Source organism: Haliotis asinina, chromosome 4 (genome assembly GCF_037392515.1).
Source record: "Haliotis asinina isolate JCU_RB_2024 chromosome 4, JCU_Hal_asi_v2, whole genome shotgun sequence".
NCBI lineage: Eukaryota > Metazoa > Mollusca > Gastropoda > Lepetellida > Haliotidae > Haliotis > Haliotis asinina.
Window position 1 is genome coordinate 57,780,940 of NC_090283.1, and position 14,839 is coordinate 57,795,778.

The 14,839-nt window shown below is 38.8% G+C and overlaps 1 protein-coding gene across 4 annotated transcripts in view; it reads left to right on the top strand.

Moving 5' to 3' along the window:
- Window positions 1-14,839, top strand: part of LOC137281717 (uncharacterized) — a 176,462-nt gene that overhangs the window by 145,511 nt on the left and 16,112 nt on the right. Inside the window, exon 2 of one of the 4 annotated variants that reach the window (XM_067813204.1) lies at window positions 5,064-5,395. The exons of the other annotated variants lie outside the window; for them this stretch is intronic. Coding sequence (XP_067669305.1) covers window positions 5,064-5,365 — 302 coding nt within the window. The 3' untranslated portion in view covers window positions 5,366-5,395. Of the gene's footprint in view, window positions 1-5,063; window positions 5,396-14,839 lie in introns of those variants that run through there. 4 annotated transcript variants of the gene reach the window in all.

Consider the following 14,839-nt stretch of genomic DNA (forward strand, 5'->3'; position numbering starts at 1 on the left):
TGCTTGTCGTAAGAGTCGACTAACAGGATCGGGTGGTCAGGCTCGCTGACTTGGTTGACGCATGTCATCGGTTCCCAATTGCACAGATCGATGCTTATGTTGTTGATCACTAGATTGTCTGGTCCAGACTCGATTATTTACAGACCGCCGCCATATAGCTGGAATATTGCTGAGTGCAGCGTAAAACTAAACTCACTCACTCACTCTCTCAACATATACACAGACTTATTCAAATGTCTGTGCCAAACTGTTTACATTCTTTATTCAGAGGTTAAAAACGTTTTATTGCCTTTAAGGAATGTAGGACATTGTATACTCTTCAAACAAAGTAGGCGATAATGAACTTTCAGTTTGCATAGGAAGTGTAAACGTTAACAAACGTTTCAAGGACAGACATCTTATGAATGCACCACCATTTCCCTCTATCACCACCCCTAAATCACAACGCATGATATGCACATGCACAACACAGTAGCCCCATACACGTGCATGGGGTCCCATTCTTGATTTTGACGTTTTTTTAAGAAGGTTGAGAAATCGCTTAGAACATCAATTTTGACACTCATCTTGCATCACGCATTTGTTAGTGTTTGATTCTAGTCGTTTGTTTTAATATGGCTGTTTTCTCACAGTAGACACTATGAGTGTATGATCGGACTGAGGATTCTTTGTCTGAAGGATGTGGTATACAGTGTAATTTTTGAAAGTTTTTTTATTAGGTTCCTATGTTTTTACTTTTTTCTGTTCTATGTTAGAGTTGGGTATATTTGTACGTAATGTTTTATTACTTTGAATCTTGATGTCTTAAGTCAGTTTGTTTCTGAGGTAAAAAAGTTGACAGTCTTCTACAGTGTGCTAAGTCAGTTGTGTCTATGAGATGTTCATTTTTTAAGACTGCAGGTTCAAATTCGGCTGAAATCTGATCCTTGGGGTTTCACAACACTTCTGAGGGAGTGATCATTGTTTAAGACTGCTCAAGCAGAACTTACACCTATTCATGGCAGAATCTGTCAAGATGTCACAGTGGATTGTTTACATCATAACTACTGTCATCTGTGGTATATGATCTCTGTTTGGTGAGGGCATAGTCCTGGGGTTAAAGTGTGTGCTTGTTTCACAAAAACCTGGTTTGATTCATAACTTGGGTACAATGCGTTAAACCCATTCTGGTGACCCTGTCCTGATATTGTTTTAATACTGCTAAAAACGGCATCAATCAAAACTCATTCACTCTTTGGTGTGACGAGCAAATGCTTAGGCAACCCCACCATCCTAAATGCCATGATATTGCATAATAAATATTGCTAGAAGTGGTGTAGAACTATTCATTCACTCCACCAAACCGAGGAGGAGACATGCTAAGACTGATATATGATATGGAATGAAACAGGTATGGAGATACCAACTCTTAGATCACTGGAAGTTTTAAGTTTTGATGCAGAAACATAAAAACACTCAGCTCACATCAGATGAATTAGGGTTACATGGGATGCCAACACTTGAATCAGTGCATCTGATTTGGATTTTCAAGAATGTTTCAACAACATTTGAATCACGGCACATAGTGAGATAATAACATTCCTATCGCCGCAATCGGACTTAGGATTCAGTCATATTTCAGCACTAGAATTCCAGCGATAGTTTTAGTGTTCGAAGCTTTCAACACTAAGATAGTCGTAAGTGCCATATATTAACATTAACTTATGACTATCTCAGCGCTAAGAGAGCTTAAAAAATCTAGGTCCTGGGGCCCCTTTCACAAAACTCTCGTGAGCCTAAGATATAGTATGTTTTCTCGTAACCATTGTACCTCCTATACTGTAACACAGGATCTACGGATGCTATGAGAAAAGTTACGAGATCTTAGGCTTACGAGAGTTTTGTGAAACGGGGCCCTGGTTCATAAGTCTTGGCAACTTCATTTTGTCACACTGGGCCTAGATTTTCGAGGCTCTCAGCGCTAAGATATCATAAGTGCCATACTTTAACATGAACTTATGACTATCTTTGTGCTAAGAGAGCTTAAAAAATCTAGGCTCTGTAGCAGTAGCAGGCTTGACGATGTTACCAGAACTTTTTTTGCGTACATTCTCTTGAACTGGTGAAACACTCTATAAATGTGTAGTTCAAGCTTGTTTAGAAGGTTTTCATGTTCACAAGCCAAAATTGGACCTTCTGATTTATATGTTCCCAGTGGAGGAGAGTATTAGTACCCAGGCAGACTGTCTTTCCCGATTTTCTATCAGACTTATGATCCCAGCACTCAAACAGACAGACTAAAGTGTTCTACCTCAGACCCATACTTGTCCAACTCATTAACTGGAACAGCTGGAACTTTATTTCGTAGACATTTTGATAAAATCAAAGGAACATTTTCAACATTTCAGGGGCTATTGGGTAGTCAAGTGGTTACAGCATTCATTCATCAGGCCAAAGACCTGGATTCGATTCCCCACATGGGTACAATCTGTTAAGACCATTGCTGGTGTTCTCTGCCACAATACTGCTGGAATGATGACAAAAGCAGGGGCGATGGGGTAGCCTAGTGGTTAAAGCGTTCACTCGTAATGACATTGCTGGAATATTGCTAAAAGCAGCAAAAACCTAAATTCACTTATTCAGAATTTGAAGTTAAAGAGTTTTCTCCCGTTTTCAGTTGTGTTCCTTCTTGGCCTCCTTGGACAGACCCCTTGTCAAACTGTACAGGTTTCTCATGTTGCATATATGCAATTTGTTTCTTGTATCATTTGCCCTTGAGGAACTGAAATGAGAACTGGCTTTTTTGTTACTTTCAGATAACAGTTCTAGGAATGTCAGTGGATTTGGTGTGGGACATTCTCTAGCATCTCCTGAAAGTAACATGGGCAGTGATAGAAAGCCACCATTTGGCCTAGATACCGAAAACATGTCAATGTGTTTGGACTGGGGTCAGAATGTTGTTTTTCACAGAGTTGCTCCTACAATCCCTGAAACCCGACACAAACCCTACCCCTGCACTCATTGTGGAAAGAGGTTTGCCAGTGCTGGGTCTAGAGTTTACCATGTTGAGTCTGTCCATGAGAACAAGAGGTTCCAGTGTGTCTGTGGCAAGGTGTATGTCTACCAGCCCAGTCTTCTCAAGCATCAGAAATCTTGCTCTATCTTTAAAGCTTCTGTTGACGAGAAGGATCCAACTCATCCTGTCCCCTGAAATATTATATTTCATGTTGTAATGTTTAGGGGGCGGCGGGGTAGCAAAATGGTGCAAGCATTTACTCAGGTTCGAGTCCTCACATGGGTGCAGTGTATGAAGCCCATTTCTGGTGTCCTCCACTGTGATAATTCTGGAATATTGCATAAGAGCAGCATAAAACCAAAGATTAAACCAGAAACAAAGACAAGCTGTCTAATTTTAGGGTGGGGACAATATATCTGTTTGATGGAATGTGTAGGAATGAGGTGGAAGATATTTTCAAGCATTTTATTGAGGGTTTGTGATGAATGTGTCAACCAGGAAAGGAGGTGCCATTATGTCTGTTAGAAGGAATGAGTCTTTGGCTTGTCTCCAAGGGGAAGTGATGGACCTGGAATTCTTGCCTTGTAGAAACATACAGGGATTCAAAAACATTTTAAAAACCACTTACAACAGGACAAGCAATTTCAAGAAAGTAACTTGTCCTGACTAATTTTCCATTTGCCCTTATTCTATGATTTAAATGAGAATGATAAATAGCAAAGAAAGTTAACTGTACTATATTGTGATTGCGAAATTTATTTGCTTTATTTTGAGCAGATATGAAATGAAATCCAAGATTATTTGCAGTTTGAAACCTTAGAGGAAATTATCTAGTAGTCCAGGGATGAATATTGTATCATTATTTGACGGCCCAAAGTGAAAACTGGCTTGTCCCAGGCATCTGGTGATGGGAATTCAGTCATATGATATAGTCATAATTCACCACTGGCATTACAATGGTTAGATCAACCCATGAGACTGATCTGTATGAAACAAGAGCATGACCTGCTGACCTTTCTTAACAATGGCAGCGTCTTGTCTGCATGAAACAGTCTGAATTTGTATCTCGTTTGTGTGGTTGTAGCTTAAAAGAATCTCTGAAATAAAGGCACAAAGGGTTTTTTATAATGCTGAATGGCAGTGCATGTGCTTTAAGGGCATCAATGGTCAGTGTCAAAGATTTTTAGAACACTAACCTCACCGTGATTTTTAGGGGTGTGTATTTGTCAGTGAAACCATACACTTTCACTTCTAGTTCTGAGAATACAACCTTTTTAAGTAGTCCTCTGTGACAGTATTTTGCCATAGGAGTGGCTGTAACAGGTGCCTAAGGGCAGGATGTGTTACGTTTAGACAATTTGATAATGTCATTACAATTTGATAATGTCATTTAGTCACTATTACAGCAGGGTAAAGCTTAAAGTGTTTGTTCATCATGCTGAAGAGTTTGATCCCCCTCCATGGGTACAAAATCTGCAGCATATTTCTGGTATTCATGATATTGCTGGAATATTGCCCAAAACTGTAAGACCTCTCTCTCACTCACTCACTCACTCACTCACTCACTCACTCACTCACTCACTCACCCACTCAGCAATAACAGTTACTGTTATCCTAGAAGTAGAAGAATTTTAATTGTTTCTGTACATATGTTTCATAATTGTTGTGTAAATATGATAAACGTTAGAACAATATGAATAAAATGTTAGTAAATATCATTGTTGATGTTGCGTCTTCTTTTGCACTTTTACACATCAGACACTATTTCACACAAGTTGAGCATGTAACACAGCAAAGGATTGAACTTTGTCAGAGCTATGGTGACAAAAAGGGCTTGATTAAAATCCATTGACATCTAGGTAGATATGTTATTACTAAATAGAAATTACATTGTCAGGTATGAATACATAAAAGACATTTTTGTGTATGAAGTATTTTAAAAACTTGCTTTTAGATATGTTTCTCACAAATGGCTTAGTGTTTAAGATATTTCGCACTTTCTAAGTAAGTAAGTTAATGAAAGCAACACATCGCAGATGAATGAAGAACTGTTTTTTGTTGCTTTCAGATATCCTTGGTTATGGCACATCCCACAGTCAGCACATCTATTCTCCACCTTATGATAAAACTCTCCCACAAACTGTCTTCAGTTCAGCAACTGACAATTACCTTGTACCTCCTAACACGGAAACACAACCTAAAGGATTCCCATGCTCCCGATGTGACCGTGTGTTTGCCAGCACAGGGGCTCGGTGTAACCATGTGGCCACTGTACACAATAAGATCAAATTTACCTGTGTTTGTGGCAAGGTGTACGCCTACCAGCAAGGTCTGATTCACCACAGGAAGTCTTGTCCGATGTGTGGATGAAACAGCTTGCCCATATGTAGGATTTGTGTTGAGAGGTCAGGGTTTAAACTGACGTCTGCTCATCTCCTTTACAAGCAATTTTCAAAGAGGACTTGTGGCATGTTCCTTATGTACTACCTTTAGCACCATATGTGGGTCTGTGTAGGAGATATACTGAGAGATCAGGGTTTGAAATTGACGTCTACTTGTCCAGTACTGGCAATATTCAAAGAGGCATTGTGACATTTCCTTGTGGACTATCTGTAACACCATTTGTAGGTCTGTGTAGGATATATACTGAGAGACCAGGGTTTGAAGTTGATGTCTACTTGTCCAGTACTGGCAGTATTCAAAGAGGCATTGTGACATTTCCTTGTGGACTATCTGTAACACCATTTTAGGTCTGTGTAGGATATATACTGAGAGACCAGGGTTTGAAGTTGATGTCTGCTCGTTCAGTACTAGCAGTATTCAAAGAGGCATTGTGACATTTCCTTGTGGACTATCTGTAACACCATTTGTGGGTCTGTGTAGGATATATACTGAGAGACCAGGGTTTGAAATTGACGTCTACTTGTCCAGTACTGGCAATATTCAAAGAGGCATTGTGACATTTCCTTGTGGACTATCTGTAACACCATTTGTAGGTCTGTGTAGGATATATACTGAGAGACCAGGGTTTGAAGTTGATGTCTACTTGTCCAGTACTGGCAGTATTCAAAGAGGCATTGTGACATTTCCTTGTGGACTATCTGTAACACCATTTGTAGGTCTGTGTAGGATATATACTGAGAGACCAGGGTTTGAAGTTGATGTCTGCTCGTTCAGTACTAGCAGTATTCAAAGAGGCATTGTGACATTTCCTTGTGGACTATCTGTAACACCATTTGTGGGTCTGTGTAGGATATATACTGAGAGACCAGGGTTTGAAGTTGACGTCTACTTGTCCAGTACTGGCAATATTCAAAGAGGCATTGTGACATTTCCTTGTGGACTATCCGTAACACCATTTGTAGGTCTGTGTAGGATATATACTGAGAGACCAGGGTTTGAAGTTGATGTCTGCTCGTTCAGTACTGGCAGTATTCAAAGAGGCATTGTGACATTTCCTTGTGGACTATCTGTAACACCATTTGTGGGTCTGTGTAGGATATATACTGAGAGACCAGGGTTTGAAATTGACGTCTACTTGTCCAGTACTGGCAATATTCAAAGAGGCATTGTGACATTTCCTTGTGGACTATCTGTAACACCATTTGTGGGTCTGTGTAGGATATGTACAGAGAGATCAGGGTTTGAAGTTGATGTCTGCTCGTTCAGTACTAGCAGTATTCAAAGAGGAATTCTGTCAATTCCTTATGCACTACCTTGAGTATTTGTAGCCTGTGACACCTCTCAAAAGCAGGACTCTGATCTTCTCATTTGAGCACATGTAACGATAGATAAGACTATAAGTCTTGTGTTGGTCAGCAGGCAGTCATGAATGTCTCTTTGCCAAGGACTGATGTGGCATTAAAATGTTTCCAAATCCGAGGATAAACTTTGACTGTAAATTTGCAAGGGTCCTTGGAGAAAACACAGTGGTGCCATGTTTTGTCATTCTTGTTGGGGTTTGTTAGTAGTTGTCATGACAACTCTCATTATTCCATGACATGCTCATACCAAAAATAGTTCTTCTTGGAGTCAGCTGTTCTTATCATCCAACAAAACCTGTAATATGACTGAGACCAGCGTTAATATAAACAATAAACACTTTGTCTTGTTTTCAGGTCAGTCACTAACACATAGTGAGTGATATTCCCATTGTCTTGGAGGACAATGTGAGACAGCGTCTTTCACATACGTATAAGCCGGAAAACATATTGTTACAAATAGTCAAGGCGTTGTTATGCACGATACTTTTATTGTCTTTGCAATAAATCGTGTCTTCTTGGAGTCAGCTGTTCTTATCATCCAACAAAACCAAAATCTCATGAACAAAACCATCATGAACAAACCATCTCTACCCACTCTATATATATTCCAGACTAGGAGAGTCTCCCAGAAGCATCCATTTGTCCGATGAAACAGCAATATTGCTAGGGTCTTCAGGCTGTGTCTTCACTGATTTCTTCGTACAGTACTATAATGGAATTTTATTTTGTCATAGTATCAATCTGTCGTTTGTCTTGTCAAGACTTGATTGTTTTAAAGGCCTCTCTTGGAGCTGGAATTTTGAAAAGATCAGCTTCAGATCAACAAAAATGAGCACGCAGAGAACATCTGTCAAGATGGAATGCAACAGTTTGTCAGTATTTGGAAGTAATGAGGTTGACAAGGTTTAGTTTTGGTTGTTGTTTAATGCCATACTCCACAGTATTCAAGCTATGTGGCTACAGCCTCTAAATAATTGAACCCAGAGAGTAAAGTGATCGTCAGCGTGAACGTTGTGCATAAATGGAAACCACATCATTTATTAACTTTTTATTAATAGTCACTTCTTACAACAAGCATGGATTGTTGAAGATCAGGTCTAACCCAGGTTGCCTAGGCAGAGTATTATGTGCTCAGGCTATTAATGAATGACTTGTCCATATATGACGAAGATGATATAAGGCTACCATGATATGTCTGGAACATTGCTCAACTTGTGAAAGGTAGCCATTGAACACACCACCAAGTTAATGCTGTGCCAAAACAAGGCTGTTGATACATATGAATGTAGTGGTTACATATTTTTTTAACAAAGATAATTTGATTGTGAAATAGGTCTGATTAGGTCTTCCAGTTTTAAGGTGTCTTCATGGCTTCCTTATAGTGCATTTCATGATGCCAGATGTTTTCACCACCATGTGTAAACCCAATTCTTGGCGTTCCCCATTGTGATTTTCAATCCATCGGATGCCCGCTCGCTCGCTCACTCACTCCACTCCAGTCCACTCGCCCACCAACCCACCCGTTCCACTCCACTCAGTTACCCACCCACCCACGCCACTCTACTTACTCTCACACACACTCACTCACTCACTCACTCACTCATACCATCATAACATTGTCTGTTCTAGTACTAGCCCCAACACTTGAAAAATGTAGTTACTGCAAATTCTGGAATGTGTAATAAAATTGTTAAATAGAAACACTGCATTATGTTTTTCATGTCACAATGTCACAGTGATGACAACATGTTTCCAATATATTTACCAAACCATAAAATGTGGAGATCTGTAGTATTGTGGAAATGAAATGCAATTTGATTCAAGATCATCCTAGTCGTGTTGTATTTCCCTGACTCGCTGCTGATATACCCTCCAAAAAGGAAGATGGAGCATTCAAAATACTGAGATTGGTGAAACATCTAAAGTATACAGCTTATTTCTTCATATAATCTATAAAATCTGAACTGGACATTTTTTAATCGTCAGATCAGACAACAAAAATGGAATATATCGGAATTTCTCTATTTTTGACCTGTAAACACAGACCTTATTTCCGGACATGGTTTTGCACGTGGAGGATGTTGTAACACGTTGTAGTGATTTATTGAAATCATTGACTGAGGGTTTGCTTTGTGACTGTTTTCAATTTTGTAATTTTGGAATCTTAGAGTAAACTAAACCCTCAATTTTTGTTACTTTCAGATTTTGGCAGTAGTCTCGGGCGAGGCCTACCTACATTTTTATCTCAACAGTCACAAGATGAACTTGTTAAGGAACGGATAAGATTTTACAGATTAGCCAGGAAAATTGGTAGATCTGATCGTGTTTTCCCTGAACCTATCGACGGCATGTATCCGTGTCCAGACTGCGACAAAGTGTTTTCAGGATCTGGTGCACGGTGGCACCATGTTACTGCAGTCCACAAAAAAGTCACATACAGATGTGATTGTGGGAAAGAGTACCCATATCGGCATAATTTAGTGCGACACCAAAAAACGTGTTCCTTTGTCCCAGAATAAGAAAGTATATATGTTCGTTTCCCTGTTCAGAATGTGTTTTTTCTGCAGTCTCTCATTTTTTCATATTTTTTTTTTTTTACAAAATTGGAAGTAAAATACCTAAATAAGATTTCTTTCTGAACTCATACAGATAATGTGCCAATCTTTGAGTAGCAAATCAAGAGGTCTAAATTGTTATACATGCTGGTATATGGAGGGTAATTTCTGTTCATCTGCTATGATGGGAGTTTCTATTTTTCGTTTGTCCAGCTATGACTCTTCATTTTATCGGAAGTTGCTGTTGCTAAAACCAAGAGACAGAGCTAGCTTCTCACGTTTTGGTTGTTTACCAGAAGATTGGAAAGAAATTCCAATCAGATCTGGAAAAACTTATTGCTATGGTTCAGAGTCAGCAACATGTATGACCTTATGTTCTATTAAGCAGCGCTGAAATGAATGGCATCATCAGTAGGGCTAGCTCAATGACCGATAATTGGAAATATCGTTGACAGAAAAAAAATATTAATGATTGTAGATATTAAAATTGTGCTTGTTTGATGGGCATTCTAGAAGTTGGTGAGTCTAAAATGAAACATACAGCTATATGGATTACAGCTTCTTAAAATTATGTTTGAAATGACATTGTACATTTACTCAGCATACAAATTTAAGAATGGTCTGTTTCTGAATCATGTTCAGGATGTCGTTTTGTTAATTATTCCTTGCAACAACATATCATCACTCACCTGTAATGGTCAATGCATTCAATTCTTTCAGACATTTTTGCTCAAAGTTATGTCTCCATATTGACTGATGATTGGTCGCTATTTAGTTAACGATTATGAATCTTCACAGTCTATATGGAAAGCTAACCCTTGTCATCATATTCATCATCATATTCATCACCATAGAGAGACCAACGGAACTCATCAAGACGTGGAAGAGCTACTACCTGTTTGACATGGATGGGCGAGGCATATATGTCTTTGTTCAGATATTATCTGTAATTTGGGCTCAAATACACAAACATATCCAAAGTGACAAAAGAACTGTGGTGTTTAGTCTACATAATTGGTTCAAATCAAATATTTACTGTGACTTTGGATCTACTGATGAAGCAAAGAAAATGTCTGAGGCCTCTGTCATTTACCTTTTAGCATCATTTAGAGAAACCAGGGGTAATTGTCCGGTAATTTTACTTAAGAAGTCAAGACAGCTGCAATATTGCTTAGTCCAGTGTTAAAAAATTATTTGTTTTGCTAATTTTAACATTGTATTATAAAATCGTACAAGGAGCAGAACTTTTCAGCTAACTGATGTGCATGTCAAGAATGGTAATACCGCCGGATCTTTCATTTCACAAACATGTTGTTTTCACAAGGTCACCAAATCAACCCCCTTTTTCGGCTAACACAAAATCTGAGCCCTTTGTTTTATTTGCAACATTCTCGAGACTCGATGAGTGTCATCATATTCTGATTGACTTGGTCTGGACATGTGATGTCAATCACTGGATTGTCTGGTCCAGAGTTGATGATTTACAGACTTCTTCCATACAGATGGTATTTTTGCTGAGTCGGCACAACTGTCATGAAGTAATAGTTAATGAATTTTCGTATGAGTTATTATTTCGTCATGGAATAATTGTTCATGCCAAAATACTTTATTAATTATTATTCCTTGATGAACCAAATGAATCATGTTTGTAAGATCAAATTGATCACTCATTTGTGAGGAATCATTCAGCCATGTATCTCATAGATAACTTTTGTTTTGTTGAGATCTATTTTGTTTTGTCAGAAGCAGACCATGAATAAAAATGTGAATAAAAACATACATTTTCAATGCTTGTATGAGGTTTTGTATCTTTCTGCAGTTCATCTAATACAAGTTCGAATTCATTACACTGAATCAAACTACGAAGCAGATCCACTTATCACTGGAATCCTGGGTTTTATTAAATGGCTAGTACAGAGATACAACTGCTGAAGATGAACTGCACAAAACAGTGTGTAGTCATAAACATTGTAATGTGTACCGTATATTACCATAGATAAGCCGATCACAAAACCTTAGTTACGATTATAAATATTTTACATTTTTAGAGCAAGACCTGCAAATTCAATGCTTCATTGCTAGAGTATATTTACAAATACCAACGCCTTGAGCAAGCAATAGTTGCACTGATATGTGTGCTATATAAATATCCAATAATAATAATAATAATATATTTCTCTTGGTAAGAAAATAGTTTCAGATTCCCTATTTTCCCGATCGCTGCATCAGAATTATCTTGATTATATTATTAGGTATGTTTTAACTAAATCACCAGTTGCTCAATGGGAAACTTGTGCACAGCTGATTGCTATTTCTGGCTTTATGTACACGATAATATTAATCCCTGCATATAAGAAAATGCCTAGCAAACACAAATCAGAACTGAAGAGGTAAATAACCTTGTCACATGATGTTAAGGGCATTCTTGACTTCTTCACGGACAAGTCTCCACTAGTTTGTTCACACAAAGTGATATGAGTGAGTGAGTGAGTTTGGTTTTACGCTGCTGTTAGCAGTATTCCAGCGATATTACGGTGGGGGACACCAGAAAATGGTCCTCACACATTGTACCCATGTGGGGAGTCGAACCCGGGTCTTCGGTGTGACGAGCGAACGCTTTAACCACTAGGCTACCTCACCGCCCCCCAAAGTGATATGAGTGAGTGAGTGATGTCATTTTTATATCCCATGAAAAACGTTTGGTGAAATTATTACCTGTAGATAAGGTGACCCCCTTCTACAGATTGCATTGTGTGGCTCTCAGAACTTGGCTTACCTACAGTAATGAATGGTATATTGCTACAGCAAGGAATTCCTTCCATCCCTCTATCCAAAGATATGTAGCAAGTTATTATTAAGATTACACTGACATAGAAAAGTACAGATCTTAGCACTTTTGTTAAGTCCCATCCTGGATTCGAACCCATACCCTGAGTCAGGCACCTAACAGCCAGCGCACAAAGCCGACCATCTTACCCAGTCAGCCACTCTGGCTTCCACAATAATGGGCGTCTAACAACTGGACATCTAGATCACATACTTTGTGTACGGGTCACTTGCCTTTGCCTGTGTTTGTGTGCCAGTGTGTCGTCTGCTTCTTTTGTTTTTAGGATAGAGATTTCATAGAAATATGGAAAGGTTCTGTTGCTTTTATTGACATGAAATATGTTCAGAAATTCAGAATGGTGTTTTACCCTGCCAAAGGTTTATCAGTTCAGTATGAGTGCTCGACCAGTCTTTTTATTACTTTCAGGTGTGTTGGATTGGGGCAGTTTTCACTTTTAACACCCAAAACATGTTTAGAAATTCAGAATGACCATTGCCCTCCTCAAGGTTTATCAGTTCGGTATGAGTGCTCGACCAGTCTTTTTATTACTTTCAGGTGTGTTGGATTGGGGCAGCTATTGTGGACTTGACAGATCAGCTTCTGTTTCTTACTCACAAGTCAATGATACCCCCCAGCCCCCTACCTGGGGTAGAACTAGACGCAAACGGGTGTATCCCGACCGAGTTGGTGGCAAATATCCTTGTCCCGAATGTGACAAACAGTTCCTTAGTCACGGAGCCCGATGGAACCATGTCAAGGCCATCCATGACAAGGCTACCTATCACTGTATCTGTGGGAAGACGTTTAACTATCGCCATGTTCTTAATAATCATCAGAAAGTCTGTCCAGCTCGTGCCTTCGATTCCAGTCTTTAAATAGTGACTTCATGATGAATATGCTAAACTCTTCAGCTCAGGTTTCTGATTATTTTTAACCCATCATCATCTGTGACTCGTGAGGATGAGGAGCTAGTGGGAAGTGAATCATATTCACTGAGGATGGTGGATTCCAGTCTTTAAATAGTGATTTAATAATATTGCTGAATGCACGAAACTTTCTTACTCCAGTTTGGTATCATCAATGCTCCAATATTGCTTTATGTGACATAGAACCCAATTCAGTCTTCATGGGAGGCTGGGGCACGAACTGGATCATTTCTCGAAGGGTATTATGATGGGCACCAAAGATTGTACATGTGTCAGTTTTATAAATATTTGTTTTCTGTGTGTTGAGAAAATTCTCAGGAGATTTGGACTGGTATAGATTTTTTTTATTACTTTCAGGTGGTTCGGGTATGGGCAGTCTTGTTGGCAATGTTTATCCATCCCAGTCTTTTGGCAGAGCTGGTAACCCCAACACTCTCCAGTTTCCTTCCACCATGAAATCAAATCGCAACCAAGTGCGTTTTTCATATCCCAAAGCTGTGGAAGGCAAGTTTCCTTGTCCAATGTGTGACAAGGTGTATTCCGACAGTGGTAACAGATCACGCCATGTTGGTGCTGTGCACAAAAAACAAACGTTTTTCTGTGACTGTGGTAAGATGTTTAATTACCGACATGTTCTCATCCGTCACATGAAGACTTGTTCCTTTCATGGAGGAAAGGTTTGAGAAATCTGTGGTGTTCTAGTTCAACAGCTGAAACATCAACAACAAATACAAGACATTTCACATGCAGAGGAGAACGAATCACCTCATGTCTCTTTATTTTAGTTTTCTGAAGTCATTAGGATTTTGCTGTTTTGTGCCAAGTTAATGCTCTCCGTCTGATTCTTTAGTTAATTGTCTGTTACCTGAGTCTAGTTGAATTTATTTTGGTCTAGTTATTTTTACTCATAATGGTCCATATAGTTTCTGACAGTGTATGAAATTTACTCTGGTCCTGTGGTCCTTGGCTAGTAAAAATTCATCAGGACCACAAAATTACAAGTTTGAAATGGTTGTAGTAGCTAGTACATTTTGTATTGATAGTTAAGTAAACCAAGGAAAGATATTTACAGACAGGAAGACTAATTATTGTCCACTCACTGGTCTTGTGGTCTAATGGGAAATTTTGAAAAGTCTTTCTCTGCACTAAGATCTACAGGAAAGAACTCATAGGCTCTGTCACATAGACTCAAAGGTTTTTGGCAGATTGTCATTCACTCTGAAATATTGCAGATTTGGGTCTTCATTCAAGTGGTTAGAAATGAATACAGCTGTTTTTATACATTTGTAGTGCAAAGATGCCATCGGATGTCAATGTAAATCAAAACAGACAGCACTTACAATTCACATTCAGTTGCAAAATTGGACTTTGTGAAGTTGGAGTGGAGTCAAAAGTTGAGCTCCTCCCAGTCTTAATGTGGTGTGTTAAGCAGGTAGACAGATTTTATATTTGTAAGGAAATCATATTTAAGTATGTGAAGAAGCTATTTTATATTATACCCCAATGCATTACACACATGTGATCTTCCTTCTTAAAGGAGACAGACCTGGGTCCTCTTCATATCATGGATGTGCCAGTGGTGTATTTTTTTTAAGCTTCTGTAGTAACTGATTTTTTAAACAAAATACTATTATTTTGAATAATTCTACCTAAGCTAAATCACAGAGTCTGTTGTTCCACTGTCAACAAAACAGACCAAACAAAGTTTCTTTTTGTATGTTGGGGACTGTAGTTCAGCCAATATGTTAAGTGTTTGCCCAGTATGGTGAAGA